The following is a 17,354-nucleotide window of genomic DNA, read 5'->3' as shown; positions in this document are numbered from 1 at the left end:
CTGTGTAGAGGAATGATGGAAGGTTGAGTGTGAATAAAGACAGCAGCGCACAGAAGCCTTACGGCAGCGTTTTTATTGAGCCGGGGTTGTGTTGCGGTCCGTCCATCCCGGCGCTATGGCAGCAGCGCCTCGTCCTGCAGCCGCAGCTCCATCCCCGGCGGCAGCTCGTAGCGCTGCGCTGCCCGCGCTGCGGGGATGGACTCAGCGCCCGAGCCCGAGCCCGGCTCCAGCGCCGCGTCCCAGCCCGAGCCCGACGGCTCCTCGGACAGCGGGAAGGCGTCGCGCAGCTCCTGGTACCGCTTCATCCTGAAACACCGCAGCCGTCACACGCCCCGCGTCTCACGCCCCGCTCCCGTCTCGCTGCCGCTCCCCCAGCGCCCCCTCACTTACAGGGCAGGGTCGGCCAGTGGCGGCAGGATCCTGTTGGCCGCTCCGTCGTGCAGCTGGAACCAAGGCCCCGTCTCCTCCACGCAGTTGGGGGACCAGGCGTCGGGCCGGCACCGCACCCGCTTGTACCGCGCCCTCTGCGCGGGGGCACCTGTTGTGAGCGGCCCTCAGCGTCACCCAGTACCCAAAGGAACCAAGCTACGATCCTGCCTTTCGGTCTCATTTAATTAACTCACTCTCACCCCCACCCCCCCGGTACGCTGTCCTCCTTTTGGAGATTTGTCTAATTTTTCTCGCTTTCTTGGGGATATCTGCCTGTAATTATGGCTCTCTACTGCCCTATATATTGCCATCATGTGGCAGGAGACTTGCAGCATCCACCTACACTCTTCTGCCAGAGAAACAAAATCCCTCAGAAAGGATTTCCTGCCGCTTTCACTGCATATTCCCCTTTCTGTTTACCTCTCTTAGCACCTTGTTAAGAAGGTGGTTGTTTTCATAACAGCACCAGCGACAGAAGAAACGAGCGTGACTGAGTACTTTGTACATAAGCACTACCCAGAGCTGAGGCTACAAACAACATCTCAAAGGCCATCCTCAGGATAGAAACAGCAGTAGGTGCCTAATAGAAGCCTCTCACTGCCACAGCCTTGGTTTGGTAGAGAATTATCCTACCTAAGCTTGCTAAGTGCCTCTCTCTTGCAAGAAGTGACTCCACAGGGCACTTGTCGTCATGAATCAACATTTCCTTTTCGTTGTTTTAGTGCTGCGTGTTGCAATGCTTTCTGTACCAAGTAAACCGTACGGTTTCCTCATGCTTATACCCAATTTCCTTTCCTCCCCCCCTCAAAGTAGGCTGTAGACCAGAGTAGTTGTGACATGGGGACTGCAACAGGCTTAATCTGTAACTGCTTAACGGAATAGCAGGACACAAACAGACCCCTAAGAAAGGGCTGGATAAATATATACATTGCCATATACATTTGGGATGTGTGTGTACATAAAGTGGCTTACTTGATAAGGTCTTCTCATACGGGCCAGGTGAGAGACAGAAATAAAACACTTGCAAAAGGCATCTCCCCACTCCCCCTCCAGAAAACAGAACTCTAGCAAAGCAGGCTTCCTAAGCAGCCCTCACTCCTCCCAGAAGGTCGATTTGCAATGTCCACCCCTAAATTTAGAGGCTTCCTCCTGAGCCCACACTGCCTAGCGCAGAAAGAGCACTGCAGAGAGAACAACCGCTCGGCGTTACCTTGCGCTGTGCATCCCACAAAGAGGATTACACAAACAGCCAGGAAAATCCTCCTGCTACATCTGACCTGGAGCTGCATGTTGGCCGGCTCTCCTCCGCTCCCTGCCAGCCTCCACCACGGCCTCGCGCTTCAGAAACACGGCAGGGCAAGGAAACCGACTTTTAGACAAGGTTTCCAAAACCTCAAACCCAACCCATAACCTGCGTCACCGTTTCCTGATTGACTGAAGTGAGACATCTGCGGAAAAGCCCAGCGCTCCGGCCCCACAGCCTCCCACCCAGCACCAAAATCTCCACTTTGATGCTGGCTGCGGGGAGAGGCAAACCCAAGGCAAACCCTCCAGGTGCACATCTCTGCCCGCTGCTGTTTCCTCCATGCTGTGTTTTTGTGTTGGCAGTTTTTCCATTGGGATTCAACCATCCAGGCTTGAGTTTAGCCAAGAATGATTTAGGTACAAGCAGCAGTAGGCTTTTCTTGTTCATCCTGTTTCCAGTGGGTGAACTGAGGAGCGATGGGCGCCCACCACCACAGCAGCTGCAACACCATGGCCAGCAGTGTCAGCCACATGGTGGAACAGCTTTTCATGGCACAAAGCCTACCGAGATCCTGGTGGTGCTTCTGGTGAGCAATGACTTCCCCTGTGCTCACCTCGTGCTCATGTGGATCCACTGCAAGACAAGGGGCTGAGCATCCTTGCCATTTATTAGGTGTTTTCATGGCTTTTTCTCAGCAGGGAAAAACAGGAGATTCCAAAACACCACGTGGAGATCAACTCGCATGCGGCAGTTATTTGTAGTGACGACTTCTCTATATTTTTAGCATCAGCTCTCTTGTTTTTTTCCTCTCTTTTTTGTGTGTGAGGCTGTGTTGAGCAGCAAACAGCGCAGTGGGTGCGGAAGCGGTCGGTGCTGTCACACCTCTGATTTCCGTGGCCACAGTCCCCGTGTGGGCAGACAAACAGCACACGGGCTGCACCGTTGTCAGAGTATAACTTTGAAACGTGCCACTGTACAGCTATGGGTGTGGAAGAGGGTGTTTCTTGCCTCTGCTGTGCTTAAGCACTGCTGCTGCTTTCCCATCATGCATAAAGGAGATTAAGAGCTTTGCATTTTTCTAAGGTATTAATTTGGGGGCAGGGAGGAGGAGGGGTCTGCTGCAGCTCCAGGCCTTGCACAGGCACCTGGGACTCCTCCTGAGGTGACCAAAACACCTGGAAGTAATCCCTAAGCAGAGAACAAGCATCTCAAGTGATGAACCACTCCTTGGTTATATCTCTCAGGGCTGTTTTTATCTCCCAGCTTGCTTCAGGAGTGTAATTTAGTAACATTATCGTGCTAGGATGGGGATATCCATCCTGCCATTGACAATAGGGAATTTCACTCTGGAAAATTCCCTCTCAGCAGCCCCATGATATCCAGGTGCAGGGGCAAGGCATCACCATCCAGATGGAGTCTCAATAAGGAAGTTCCTCTTTCATAACTGCTCAGAAATCAGATAGACCGTAACTGCTGCCAGGTCCCTGTTCCCACGAGTCAGGCTGTTATCTACACACAGACATCACTGTGCTCCTGTGGGTCCCTGCTCCGGGCATGGCCTGCTATAGACAGGCTGTGCCTGTGCTGACCAGCACTAAGGGGCTAAAGGGCAATGAATGGCCAGAAAAGGGAAAAGAAAGGTCACACCATGAGCAAGGGTTGAGGGGAAAGCAAATGTAGACAGCATGTGAGGAAAAAGTTTTACACTAAGGGCAGTGAGGCACAGATTGCCCAGAGATGTGATGGGTGCCTCATCCCTGGAGACACCCGAAGAGCTGGTAAGACCAGGAGGTTGATTTTGGTCACTGCAGGGGATTTCTGAGTCCTGCCTGGAGCTGGGATGGATCCTCCACCCAGCACCTGAGATGCTGAGCACAGGGCCCTGCAGCACACGGTATCTCTGCCTCTCGTGCTGTGCCTCTGGCCTCTGAGGGCAGTATCAGGACCTGGCCTGTGAAGATAAGATTCAGAACTAACAAGAAATCATCACAGCTCACATGCACTGTGTAGAAATCTAAAGTTTGCTGCCATCTAGATAGCACAGAGGAACAGTTCTGTTTTTTTCCCATGATAGAGGTCAGAGATCATTGCTCAAAACCCACAACTACATCAGCACTGAGCACAGCTGATGGCTCACAGGAAGCTGCCAACGGCTTCTTTCCACCAGCAATTCTTGTCACCATCCAAAGCACTGAATGAGGGATAGACCCAAACCTGAGTCCCAAGAACGCACCTGGAAACCGCTGGTTCTTCCTCTCCTCCCAGTCAGGCTGCTTACAGGAAGTCATTTCACTATTCTTTCCTTTCACCCCACATATTTCCTCTGTGGATCTTCAGGCTCCCCAGTGCAAACACTCATAGTCCTCTCCCTCCATCACAATCTCACAGAGTCACTCATCCAATTCCTCTTTGTTTAGAGGCAAATTATATTAACAGCTCTATCAGGGAAACGCATCATTGCTCAATGTCTCCTTCACAGCAACAAGAACACAGAGAATGTCTTGTGCATACCAGATGCCAAAAACTCAAGCATAACACATAGAAGCACTGCTACAAAGCACCTGAACAATTAGCACTGTTCCAAACTCATGCTCTGCATTGCTATCAGTCACTTCTCTATACAAATGTTCAACACTACAGACATGTTAGAGGGAAAAAAAAAAAACAACAAAACCCACTGTTTAGTATTCCCTTCACTGAACCATCTCCAGTGCATCACCCCCATCTTTGGCTATAAAGACACCATCAGAAGGTTTTGGAAAAGGGCAGGCAGGCAAAGGGTTCTCATCAGGAAAGCAGTGAGTGCCCACAGGCCTGGCTGGGATGAGGAAGAGGTGTGCAGCATCAGCCACACTGCAGAATGTGAAAGTGCCAGCAGGCACTTTGCAGCAGTTACCAGGAAGTGCATAACACGCTTTCTATAAGGAATTTAACAATCTGCATTAGTCATTCCCGACAAGCTCTGAAGTAAGCTAAAGTGATGCAGTTTAAGAGGAATAAGTTGACAAATGTTTCCAGATGCAAATTCATGCACTTGGTTTTAACATAGCCCTCTTTAGATCTCTAACTGCAAGGCTCCAAGGGACTTGGCCTCAGGGATGGCAGCTCGGGGAGATCCTGCTTCACAGGGCTGCTTCAGGGCATTCTACAATGAAAAGTTCCATGGAAAACACCACAGTATCAGTGATTACCTCAACCTTTCAAAATAAACTCAAAAAGTAAAACCCAGCTTCACCGTGTGCTGAGCAAAAGGAAAACCCCAAGCAAAACTGAAATGCTTAAAGGCATGAGTTAAGCAGATAGGCCTGATATCTCACTGTCTGATGCTCAGCTTTATCAGGCTCCTGCAATGTTTCCGAGCACAGAGTTGCAGCCAGTGCCAGCACTGCACTGGTGCATCAAGGCATCTCCACTCTGCAGATAGAGAAAGCAGCCATCTGCCTTGCCAAGACGTAAGCCTGTGCCCTGTGCAATGTGGGGGTACCCGTTTTCCTGATGGGAAGGGGAAGTGAAGGGCCATTTCTCACTTCCCTCTGGTATTTCTGGTTTAAGAGGGGAGAACTGTGAAGGAGAGGGCCTTCTCCTGCTGCCCTCCTCAATGTAAATAAGAGAAAGAACTTCCTTCCATGGGAAGGGTCCCGAAACAATGAATCTGCTTGGGTCAATCCAATTTATACTACATAACACATTCAGAACAAGAGCTGAAAGCATTTAAGTTACAACCAAACTGTTTTTAACTAAAGCACGTTACCTCTGGTGAGTATTACTCACTGTTTGAAGAGGACGCTGAGGTTACAGCCTCCATGTTTTGGAGATCTTACACTTGATATGCATTCAGCACAAACGTGAGTGTCTTGAAAACCTCGCTGCTTTATGCTGGGTAAAGAAAAACTACTACAAAAACAACAGCAAGGAATTTTCAGCGGTAAGATTTTTTTTTTTCTGAGGTACAAAAAGGAATAAGAAATGCAGGTTAAATGGAGTTCACAGGGATCTAATCTTCAATTAATCTTTGAGATAAACGCCTGACCTCACACATACTTCGCACAGTTAAAACTCAGCATTCCTGAAGGGAGCTTTGTTGCCTAATCCAAACAGCCCCTTCTCGTCCCACCTCCCTCCTTCTCTTTTTTTAAACCTAAATACAAGATCTTACTTCATTTTGTCAAATCATGTCACAAGTAGGAACTATTCAAAAGGTTTCCATGAAAAAGACATGCCTTAAAAACACCAATGCAATACATTGCAGTGAGCATCTGCCATGATACAGGCTTAACAATAAACTGTGTCCAGCCAGTGGTAGCCTTCAACATTTGCTATAGGGGATGAAGAACTGACATTATTGGTTTCTGTGAGTCCATAAATATTTACTACATTTGAAATGTACTTACAGTGCACTGCTGCTTTTAAGAAACTGTGAGCTGTCCTACTATCAGGCTAAGGGAAAAACTGAATTAAAGCACTGAGAGTGGAAACTCTTAGAGGCTGATTAGACCATTATTTAGGAAAATTAACAGTGCACACACACACACACACACACACTCTTATTCTGTATGCATGCAAATAGGTGCTCCAGTTCTGAGTTTTGCCACCTCTCATTTCCAGGACCCGTTCATTGGCCTGTTTGTGGTTAGCAGTCAGCCAGTCAGTTCGATGCAGGATTCTGCAAACTAGAGGTTTTGACCACATGTACAAGATGTACTTTCTTACTTGCTTATGCTCCTCCTTCACCCTCCCTCCTACTTTTTTTTCTTGTTTTTTTCTTTTCCCCTCTCATAAGAAACCAGTTCTTTCACTTGCAGCTCCAACCAACACACACCAACAGCTTCTCAGGACTTTATGTGTTGTCCAGCATTTGCTGGAGCACTATATCATAGTACCTCCACCCCATCAGTTCCCAATAGGAATATTAAGAGCAGGGTCTCCCCTCCCACCTCCATCCACAAAGTCTGCTGCTTTCTTGCTCAGCATTCTGGCAGTTCAGATGCTGAGAAACACCTTCATCACTATGTATTTTGGCAGAAGTTGTACTATATATCTTAGTAACATGAAAGGAAACAGAACTGCAAGGACTCTGAGAAATATTTAGCCAAGCTACTCATTTATTGAGCCTTTATCAGTTACATCTTTATTAACAGGTCAAAAAAAACCATCAAGCATCATATTATTTTCATAAAATTCCCTTCATGTGGATAGGGTTTTCTGGGGAGAAAGGTTAGAAGAGATAAAATGTTTTCTAGGTGGAAGAACATGCTTCAAGTTTCTTAGAAAAATTTCCCCAGAGCAATAGAGTCTCAGAAGAAACCATTTTTGTACAGCACTGCACTTAGATCCCAGTCAAAGGGAGAAACAAAAGGGAGAAAAGGTTTACGTTTATATACAGGACAAGCAATACAAAGCATCAGCTGGACGTTCATTTAACATTTAAGGTTTACACCACTAGTGTGGATGAGCTACTAAGGTGGAGAGCTCTTTTTCTCCCACAAGGTTGTATTACTGCAGGTTCTAGTTGGACGGCCAAAGTGTAGCCACTTAAGTTCCATTAATCAGCACAGAAGCTGATTTTGACAGGTATCATTTCAATAGCACACACTTCCCTCAAGGCAAACATTTAGATGAATGGACACAGTTTTGCTCTTAGCCTCTCCATTCTTGCTGGAAGAAGACCCACCATCTCCTTACTGAGTTCTAGCTCAGTTTCAATAGCATGGACAGCATCTGGGTGCTTCTCACAATAGTTTACCAGAAACATGTAATACACGAATGACAGCTGCATATTTTCCAGCTGCTTTTTGCTATCAGAAGTAATAATTTTACCATACAGTCGTGCAATATGAAATTTAGCCACCATTGCAGGGCGAAGAACATCTTCCTCGAGCTCCTCAGGAAACACCTTATCTGGGCTCCTCAGTGAATCTAAGAAGAGTTCATAATATTTGATGGCTAACTGAGCCAGACTGTTAATTTTTTTAATTGTGTGTGAGTCTAACTCTTCTAATCTGTTACCAATAGCTACCTTCAAATCCATCATCTCATAATAGGTATCTGCTAGTTCAAACTGAAGCTGCCTAGTGATTAACAGGTAGTACTGTGGGTTCAGGTCTGCATATAAAGGCTCCAACATGTCTATTCTACGCTTGTGCATTTTGCAACGTCTCTCATAGTCTTCTTCAAAGAAAGCAAGTACCTTAAACAAAGCACTGTGATCCTGAACGATTTGAATATGGTCAGTAACGTAACCATCCACCTGAAAAAACTCTTTTGCTTCCTGAACATAATTCTGACCCACTAGAAAGATTTCTCTGGCTTCCTGAAAATCTAAAGGGTATAGGCTGCTCACTTTTTCTTCCATGGCTAACACAGAGTCACATATATCACTCGTCCCAAAAAGCACAGCCTTTTTCCTGCCATTCTCTTTTTCATCTTCTTCTTTCTTCCTTTGGGCTTTAAGTTCCAATTGCCTGTCTGGATCCAGCTCTCCTACGTTGTCCTGAAAAGATAAAGCATGCTAATTAAAAACACATGTGCCTTACAAAGACAAGCTTGCACTGCATCATTTTACTTCTGAGGTATCTTTCAAACACAAAGTAATTAGCAACCAAACACAAGACACATTAGTTATTCAACCTTATATTCACTAAAAAACATATTGATAACATCTACATCCTATAAAAAAAAACAATGACAATGCTAAAACAACTCAAGTCTGCCCACTCTGTACAACAGCCAAACCATGAAAGCTTCTGTTTCAGCAAATGCTGAGTTTCAAGCATGAAAATACAAGCATACAGAAATACAAGATGACGTTCTTACTGCTTGTTAACTAAGTCAACCTGCCAAAAATCAAGGCACAAGAAAACTCAACGAAGAGGAGGGGAATTTGTGAAGCTGCTGTAGAAGCAGCACACTGCTCACAAAGCAGAGCTGAGCTCACATTTGTGCTTATTTCTAAGTCAAGGCACAACATGAAGTACCTGCTAGATTTCCAGCATCTCTTGAATTATTCCCTGGACAATTGTTCATCATTTGCTACCAACCATGAATCAATTCCTGCTACAAGCATCAAAACAGAATTTTTTAAACAACAACAAAGAACAGGTTTGCAGTTACCTCAAGTAATTTCCGAGCACTCTGCAGAAGATTCAAGCAATACTTAATCCAGCACCTTGCAATTTCAGCTTTTCTCTGTCTAAGGTCCTGCTGCTCTTGCTCCATTTCATCTAATTAATGGACATAAGCACACAGCCTTCAGAAAAGCTTAAGCATTCCAGTATTAACCTCAAATGTTATGCAAAGAATACATTATTTATATTTAATTATTTTTAATTTGTTGTCAGACAAAAGCGTTCTCTGTGTTGGGGTATACAACAACTCTGTAAACTGCCGTTCTGGTAGAAACCCATATAGATTAACACGGATGTGTCATGTGTGAATTCTTCAAAAAGGAATGCACGTTTAGAAAGCTTTAAAATCTTACTGGAAAAGGTCTTCATGTCTCTCTGTAGCAGGAGAAAAAATAATAGTTTGCTTTCCGAGATTCATCTGCCTGCTCAATTACTGCTACTGTCAATGACAGATTCCAGACTCAATATTAAAAAAAGGGAACAAAATTAAGGGCAACTGCCTTTGGTACCAACACAGTATCTATTAGCTCTGCAGCTCCTGTATTTTACTCCCCATGATCTCCCCACTGCTAGAAATAGTCCTGAGATATCACTTTCAAAACACAGATGGGTTTCAAACTTCCCATTCTCTGAACAGGGGGCACTGAGTTTGCTGAACAATGAGGGGATGCGAGCACTCCTTGTCACCAAATGAAAAGTCATACTCAGATCAGTTATGTTTGTTATTATCCATCAGAGAGAACCAGGCTGTTCTTATAAGGAAGTAATTGTTGCTAATTTAAAAAAGGCACCTTCACTAAGCATTTGTGCACATGTTTACATACTGATTAACAAGACAGAAGGAAAGTGCATCAGAGTGGCCAATGTTGACTGTGTATTAGCCCGTCTGTGAGCTAGTGCTCCCTGCACAGTGACCTTCAGCTTCACAGCACCGCTTCTCTGTTCTGGGAAAAGTGAATATCAGAGGAACATTCACTCCACCACACAGACACAAATATCACTGTTTAGTGGAGGAGGAAGCTGAGATAAACGTTGGTTGACTTGCCCAGAAGTCACACAAGAAATTTATGAAGTACAACCAGGACGCTTTGTCACTTTCAGTCTCACGCCTGAATTCTACAGCATAACTGTAAGTGTGCTCCCGTGCTCTGCTCCTACCCAACACATAACCTCCATTTTTGGCTTGTGAACCATATTAAATCAAACAACTGTGCAGGCACGTAGCTACAGAAGTCTGCAAACCCTCACTCAGATCTTCTGAATGTTTCATAAAATACGTTGTCTGAAAACAGCCTACAAATAAGCGTAACTCAGTTCTGACAGCCCTGTTCCCTGAAACTAAAAGTCTTTTGGACACCACCCTCAAAGGCAACTGCAGAGTTTTCTGTGTTTTTGAGCTAAGGGAAATTCTGAAAGCAATGAAACTAACTGAAGTTCAGTGACAGTGGGTTAAATAAAACTTGGCTGAACCTATTCAAAATTCAATTTCATGTGTAATAACATCATTGGATTAAAGTGCTTGTATCCTGAACAGCTCAAATCATTAGAAGCTGAACAATACACACTGTTATAAGCCAGAGTTAAGAACTCAGACTAGGGCTGCCCTGCGTGCTTGCTTACTCTCTGTGAGTTAAGCTCTGTCCCTTTTAAACTTCCATTTGCCCAAGACATGGAATGTAAAGAGCTATGCTGTAGATAAGGAAAGCATAAGCCTACAGCAGAGGATTTGAATGCTGATGCTATCACATAACTACAGATCCTTAAAGCTATAGTCATTTTTTTCTTTCCCCCTTTAAAAACCATTTTTAGGAAGCATTTGTTTTGAATCATTGAATTACTGTCTTCTGACAATTCAGAAGTCAAGGTAAGCTGTATTTTACATATAAATACAAACCAGTTTATTGTAAGCAGAAGAAGACTGCTGAAAATTATCACTTGGATAAGTTTAGTACATACACAGAGACTTCATTTTAATACAGGTATTAACAGTGCACAATTCACCTTCTTTATCATTGAACACTTCTACATGAACTTACTGTCTTCAGAAGATGGCACCTGTCCAGCCTGGCTGAAGATGACGCTGGCTGCTGCTAAGCAGTGTCGGGACTCCATAAAGCATTGCTGAGACAGATGGAAACAACAGTTTGTCACCAATGGAAGGAACAGAAAGACTGCTCTCCGCTAAACCCCCTCACCTCATGCAGTAAGAGACAGGGGCACAAGGCAAATATAGAACTGAGAGGCTCAGCAGCTTGCTCCCCAGGGCAATGGAATAAAATATGTTTTTTCCACACCTACGACTGAATACAGTATTTTAGCTAAGTATTTTTGTGCTACCACAGCCACAAGAACAATTGTGAACGTTCTCACACTGCTCTGATCTATGTTACCATCACTTCCTTCTGCCTTGTCATAGTATCACAGGGTGTTAAACAGAATCAGCCGGACAAACAAGTCAACATTACAAGTCAGATTTAGATCTCTTTACTCATATTTGCCTTGTTTAATGATTACGGTTGTCAACGCAGCAAGAAACACAGAAATCATGAATTGCTGTTGAAATTAGCATTAACAGGCTGAGGTATGGTAGAAGACTTAAGTATAGGGGAGCAGGGACGACCCGGGTAACTACAGGCCGGTGAGTCTCACCTCTGTGCCTGGGAAGATTATGGAACAGATCCTCCTGGACAACATGCTTGATCACATAAAGAACGAGCATGTGATCCGAGACAGCCAGCATGGCTTCACCAGGGGAAGGTCATGCTTAACTAATCTTGTGGCCTTCTATGATGGAGTGACGGCGTTGGTGGATGAAGGGAAGGCGACCGATGTCATTTACCTGGACCTGAGCAAGGCCTTTGACATGGTCCCCCATCACATCCTCATCTCCAAATTGGAGGGAGGTGGATTTGATGGGTGGACAACTAGATGGATAAGCAATTGGTTGAAAGGCCGCAGACAGAGGGTGGTGGTCAATGGCTCTATGTCCAGGTGGAGGCCGGTAACGAGCGGCGTCCCTCAAGGGTCTGTCTTGGGACCGGTGCTCTTTAACATCTTTATTAATGACATCGATGAGGGAATGGAGTGCACCCTCAGCAAGTTTGCTGACGACACCAAGCTGAGTGGTGCAGTCGATACGGTGGAGGGAACAGATGCCATTCAGAGGGACCTTGACAGGCTGGAAAGCTGGGCTCGGGTGAACCTAATGAGGTTCAACACGGCAAAGTGCAAGGTTTTGCACTTGGGCCGGAAGAACCCCAGGCACCTGTACAGGCTGGGAGGAGTTGTCCTTGAGAGCAGCTCGGCTGAAAAAGACCTAGGGGTCCTGATAGATGAGAAACTTAACATGAGCCAGCAGTGCGCTCTGGCAGCCCAGAAAGCAAATGGGATCCTGGGCTCCATCAGGAGAGGGGTGGTCAGCAGGGATAGGGAGGTGATCGTCCCTCTCTACTCTGCTCTTGTGAGGCCCCATCTGGAGTACTGTGTCCAGGTGTGGAGCCCTCAGTACAAAAAAGATATGGAGATTTTGGAAAGGGTCCAGAGGAGGGCCACAAAGATGATCAGGGGGCTGGAGCACCTCCCCTATGAGGACAGGCTGAGGGAGTTGGGTTTGTTCAGCCTGGAGAAGAGAAGGTTGCGAGGTGACCTCATTGCAGCCTTTCAATACCTGAAGGGAACTTACTCCCAGGAGGGGAGTAAACTCTTCGAAAGGGCTGATAATAGCAGGACTAGGGGAAATGGTTTTAAGTTGAAGGAGGGAAGATTTAGGTTGGATGTTAGGGGAAAGTTCTTTACTAGAAGGGTGGTTAGGTCCTGGAACAGGCTGCCCAGTGAGGTTGTGGATGCCCCGTCCTTGGAGGTGTTCAAGACCAGGTTGGACGGGGCCCTGGGCAACCTGATCTAGTAAATGTGTATGTTTGGTGGCCCTGCTAGGCAGGGGGGTTGGAACTACATGATCCTTGAGGTCCCTTCCAACCCGGGTAATTCTGTGATTCTGTGATTCTGTGATAGGAAGGTATCTGAGTAGTCTGGGACATAACCCCTAAAAAAGACCTGGAGAACTTCCTGGCTCAGTGGATTATTTAGAGCCAATAAAGATGTGTGGAAGCAAACCACTTCTTACACAATTAAAGCAGAAAAGCATGAGGTACATTACCTTGGAAAGATAGTACTGTGACAAGGTAGCAGCGTTGAGCGCCCATTCTACCGGGTAGTAGCCGCAGTACTCAAGCTGTCGCTTAAGAGTAGTATGACAATACTGAGCAGCCTTCTCAGTCATCTCCAGGTGCTGGTAGACTTGGGCCAGATAATACAGTGTATGTGTATAGGCTTTTTCAAATCTGGAAAAACAAGCTCTTTAGACTTCTTTTAATTCTTTAGACCCTAAAAAAAACCACCCCCCTAAATAAAAATAAAAATCTAGGTTGCTGTTACTCACCCACCTTTTTGATCTTTCTTGGTCTGTGAGCTTTTCTTCTCCTTCTGCCATGAAATGTTCACTGGGATCCAAGGGAGGATTTCCATCCTGCATGAGTACACAGTATGTTCAAGAAGGTGCATCTCTCTTACTTTGTGACTCCCTCTTCTGGCTGCAGACTATTTACCCATTTTCCTTTCCTAAACTGAACAGAACTTCACATAATGCATCTACTTCTATCTGACTGTCACACTTCTGATGCAATTCTATATACCTCAAGAAATTTAGGAAAAGCAGCCCATGATTTCACATGGAAATACAAGGGTTTGGCTTGTAAAAACTTGTTTGTGTAGTTTAAAATAATACATGCTACCTGCCTCAGAAATACTCACTCTTGTATTCTACAGGACTATAATTGGGAGTCTTTAGATTATACAGCACCAAAATGGCTCTACACGATGCTTTTCAAAGCATCAATTTACTACTAAGCACATCTGCAAGCATGAAACGTTCACTTGCCTGGCAACACTAATCTGTAACGTGAAAACACTCTGCAAGAAGTAGTGCACGCAACATGATGTCAGGAGTGCTCAGCTATAAAGACTGTTTGTGCTGCCTTGATGTGACTTCAACTCCCTTTATTCACAAGCTGGTGAAACAGCAGGCAACATCTTCAGAGGATGAAGCTGTTAAATCTTAATTCAACTTGCACGAGGGTCAGGTAGATCAAGTGTTTTTTTGTTATTTAAACCAAATGTTCTGTCAGAATCCTTACATTGATATATCTTGTGATTTGTACAAGACTGTCTATTTACTTCACGCAAGAACAGAAAGATACAGTTGTACACATTAACAAAAGAAAGCTATCAATATCGTGCTTAGCTGGGTATAAATATCAAAGATGAACATCAGGAATTAATTACGCTGAGGATCTGTGGAGAGATGTGGCATCTCTAGTTAGACCAACTGATCCAGAAGGCAGAAAACAGAAGATCTTTTCCATGAACATGTCTTAATTCCTTATATCCACTACCTATTCTTTAACCATAGACCAGCACAGCTACAAAGGCAGCGCAATGGCAGGGAGTAACCAATAAGGAATAACCTGTGCTGAAATTCCCATGAGAGTAACCTGTGCTGTAAGCTGTATTCCCAAAAAAAACATAATTTCATGAAACTACCTTGTTTAACCTGAAACACAGAATGCTGCTCCTTTAAGGCCACTAATATTTTCAGCTCCCTCAACAACTGCCCTGTCCCCAAAGCAAGCTGGTGTTAGAAAGGCTTTGCAAAGACTGTAACAATAGCACAAGGGAGCCTTTGTCGATACACAGCAGAATCCACAACTCAGAACACCATTTAACATGCAAAAGGGGTTTAGCTGTTCAGAAGACTGTCCTCTTGGAAACAAGCTGAACTACTTGCCTCTGTGCAGCATGACATTGCCATTCAGTCAGAGAAAACCACGCAGATGTTACAGTTTGTTTTCCTTCTCGAACCAAAAGCAATTGCCTGACCTTCTAAAGCATTCCCATAATAAAAGTGGGATGATCTTAATCAGAAGCCAGATTCAGCACTGGAGTATCAATTCAAAGACCTTGTAACAAGGATCACCTTTTTCTGACACAAACTATTTTCCCAGATCCATGTTGGAATTATCAAGTGATCCTCCTACGCCTTCTATGCCAGTAAACAAACCACGCGGCTTTTCAGAAGCGACATCACAAAGCTCACAAACTCAAGTTGTTTTGTACGTTTTCTTCCACAATTATCAAAACTGTAAGTGGTGTATGAATGTAAGAGCTGCTGCCAGATTAATAAGCACCGTACCTCTTTCATGTACTGATTATACAAGGCTTCTGCAGATTCCAAGTAAGTCTGGCCAGTTTTAATTTCATCCCTTTCGGACCATAGGATACCTAGATTGTTCTGAAGTTAAAAGGGAAAAAAAAAGCAATTATTTTCCAATCAATTCCACTTACACTAAACATTTTCTCCATAGAATTTATGGGTCTTCAACCCTACGCATCTGCCTAATATAACTGATTCCAAAAGGCAAAAATTGTTCTCACCTACTTTATCACAAGCTGCTCAAAGAGGAGGGTTCTCCCAGAGACAAGCATACAAAGTCACCTCACAAACGGCAATTTTCTGTGTTTACCCTGCTAAATTGTCCCTGGTGTGCTCATATAGAAAGGTTTTTGTACACAGTCTATTCTGCACCTGATTCAAGCAACCTTGAAATCATACAGATATAAGGAGAGTCAAGGACAAATAAATTTGTCACTGAGTCTTCGTGGAAAAACCTAATAGGGAAAAAGCGTGGAAGGAATGAATACCTGCATATTTTGACGAGGAAATTAAAAAGTGCTGTGGTGCAAAAGCCACAAACTTAAAGACAGTAGTGAATATCACAGCAAAGTGCATGGTAACGTCTCACTGCATCTACTCTTTACAAAAAACAACCCTAATGTTATTATTAAGTTGAAGGTGCTAATTACAAACCCATGTTTAGTGGGCTAATTTAATTCCTAGCACGTGCTGTTACAAATTCTAACAGGACTGGAAACAAAAAACCTTCAGAAAGCTCTTACATGTAGCTGAATGCCAGCCTTGTAGCCCTTTCAATTCCTACTATTTTATAATGTTTTAAGAGAAAGCCACACGTATCATGACAGCTATGAACAAAAACACTTTGCCCACAGCTGTGCAACGGAATTGACCAAATTTAATTAGACAGAAATCATCACATGTATCCTTATGCAGAAAGGAGGAGGAGGAGGGCTATAGAAACAGGCCTGGTAGGAAAAGGAATGCTCCTCCTTGCCAAACAGGCATCAGTGAGGTGACAATGTACTTTACAGCACTGGAGAGTACTCATGTAAAAGTACAGCCACTGCTGGCTGCCACAATCTTGATGTTCAGTGTTGTGTTTTGGGTTTTTTGTTTGTTTGGGTTTTATTTAGATTCTCAAGTGTTACTTCCAGCACATCAGAAAAAATTGCTGGGAAGAAATTATTTCCTTGGAGTGGCAGTGGGGTGCTGGGAATGCTGCCCAAAGCTGTGGGTGCCCCGTACCACAAATGGGCAGCCATTTTGGTCATTAGGGTTGGAAAAACTCTCATAGCTCACCCAGCCCACCCCCTCAGTGCTACACTCCCACAGCTCTGCAACACCTCCAGGCATGGTGACTCCCTGCACCTCCCCAGCAGCCTGTACCACTGTATCACTGCTCTTTTGGAGTTTTTCCCTAATACCCAACACAAATCACCCCTGGTGCAAACTGAGGCAATCACCCCTCATCTTATCGCTGTTACCTGCTCTGAGGGTGACCTCCACCTCACTACAGCCTCTCCTTCTCAGGTAGAGCAGAAGAAGCCACCGTCTGATCCACGCTTCACAGGAGCACACAGTCCCTTTGCAGCTTTACACTGTGTGGCTGTGAAGTACTCCAGAGCCCTTCCTAAATCACAGCAGCCATTTCTAACAGGGACAACTGCTCTACATAAGTGAAAGCGTGTGTGTGTGTGTGCATGTAAGGGACGGGTTCCCACGTAAACATTCAGAGGATGTGATCATGTTCTTCAGAGTTTTCCTCTTACGTGTAAGATTAAACAAAAGCATTCCCCAACTCCACTTGGGTAGCAAGTAAAAACGAAGGGTGTGCAATAAGGTCTCAAACCAGCCCCCTACGGCTGTGCAGCCTCTCAGGCCTCACCTCCCCCAGCCCCGGGCCGCCCCCCCGCCCACCTGTGCCTGGATGTAGAGGGACACGCAGTCCCGGTTCAGTCGGTGCGGCTCGAGCAGCTGCGTGCAGCGCTGCAGATGTTCCTCTCCTGCCGACAGCTCCTCGGTGTCGGTGTGGTTGACGCCCAGCTCGAACTCCAGCACGGCCCGCCTCACGGCCAGCAGCCGCGGCTCGCTGCAATCCTCGGCGGCGCTCAGCTGCTGCTTCACCTCCTGCAGCAGCGCTCGGGCGCTGTACTTGGAGCGGTAGGGCTCCGTCTCCGGGTCCTTACGGGACTCCACGTCCGACAGCGTCTTGGCGTTGCGAAACTTCTCGCACGCCGCGGCCCACCAGCCGCCCGCCGCCGCCATCTTGTCGCCGCCGTTCGCCCGCCCCGCGTCACGCGAGCCC

At 45.5% G+C, this 17,354-nt stretch overlaps 2 protein-coding genes across 7 annotated transcripts; both read right to left on the bottom strand.

The window, feature by feature from the left end:
- Positions 1 to 58: 58 nt before the first annotated feature.
- Positions 59 to 5,573, bottom strand: SRGN (serglycin). Of its 2 annotated transcripts, none has more exons than XM_085554114.1 (3): positions 5,447 to 5,573; positions 391 to 538; positions 59 to 306 (listed from the first exon to the last, which is right to left on the bottom strand). In XM_085554114.1, exons 1-3 carry the CDS (start codon positions 5,478 to 5,480, stop codon positions 114 to 116), a joined length of 375 nt encoding a protein of 124 aa, XP_085410240.1. In that variant the 5' UTR covers positions 5,481 to 5,573; the 3' UTR covers positions 59 to 113. The 2 variants fall into 2 exon arrangements, with proteins under 2 accessions (XP_085410240.1, XP_015721961.2); XM_015866475.3 differs by lacking the exon at positions 5,447 to 5,573 and adding an exon at positions 1,640 to 1,777.
- A 1,184-nt stretch (positions 5,574 to 6,757) lies between these two features.
- KIFBP (kinesin family binding protein) lies at positions 6,758 to 17,327 on the bottom strand. 5 transcript variants are annotated; one of them, XR_014948533.1, is made up of 7 exons: positions 16,967 to 17,327; positions 15,047 to 15,145; positions 13,242 to 13,324; positions 12,956 to 13,139; positions 10,836 to 10,920; positions 8,650 to 8,895; positions 6,758 to 8,165 (listed from the first exon to the last, which is right to left on the bottom strand). XR_014948533.1 is itself a non-coding variant. In XM_015866458.3 (7 exons), the coding sequence occupies exons 1-7, from the start codon at positions 17,312 to 17,314 to the stop codon at positions 7,287 to 7,289; spliced, it is 1,788 nt and encodes a 595-aa protein (XP_015721944.3). In that variant the 5' UTR covers positions 17,315 to 17,327; the 3' UTR covers positions 6,758 to 7,286. The 5 variants fall into 5 exon arrangements, 4 of the variants coding, with proteins under 4 accessions (XP_015721944.3, XP_085410231.1, XP_085410233.1 ...); XM_015866458.3 differs by having other exon boundaries at positions 8,786 to 8,895; XM_085554105.1 differs by having other exon boundaries at positions 8,650 to 8,728.
- Positions 17,328 to 17,354: the final 27 nt, after the last annotated feature.

Source organism: Coturnix japonica, chromosome 8 (assembly GCF_054131305.1).
Source record: "Coturnix japonica strain WE chromosome 8, WE-NBRP24, whole genome shotgun sequence".
Lineage (NCBI taxonomy): Eukaryota > Metazoa > Chordata > Aves > Galliformes > Phasianidae > Coturnix > Coturnix japonica.
Note: the sequence above shows the minus strand (reverse complement) of the source record. Positions and strands in the feature narration are given on the sequence as shown.

Coding starts and splice junctions, on each gene's coding strand:
- KIFBP (XM_015866458.3), bottom strand. CDS start 17,314: ATGGCGGCGGCGGGCGGCTGGTGGGCCGCGGCGTGCGAGAAGTTTCGC. Junction 13,325..15,046: donor ATAATCAGTACATGAAAGAG/GTACGGTGCTTA, acceptor GTACTCATGCAG/GATGGAAATCCTCCCTTGGA. Junction 10,921..12,955: donor CACAGTACTATCTTTCCAAG/GTAATGTACCTC, acceptor CATCTGTCTCAG/CAATGCTTTATGGAGTCCCG.
- SRGN (XM_015866475.3), bottom strand. CDS start 1,718: ATGCAGCTCCAGGTCAGATGTAGCAGGAGGATTTTCCTGGCTGTTTGT. Junction 539..1,639: donor TGTGGGATGCACAGCGCAAG/GTAACGCCGAGC, acceptor CGCTCACAACAG/GTGCCCCCGCGCAGAGGGCG. Junction 307..390: donor CCACTGGCCGACCCTGCCCT/GTAAGTGAGGGG, acceptor GCGGTGTTTCAG/GATGAAGCGGTACCAGGAGC.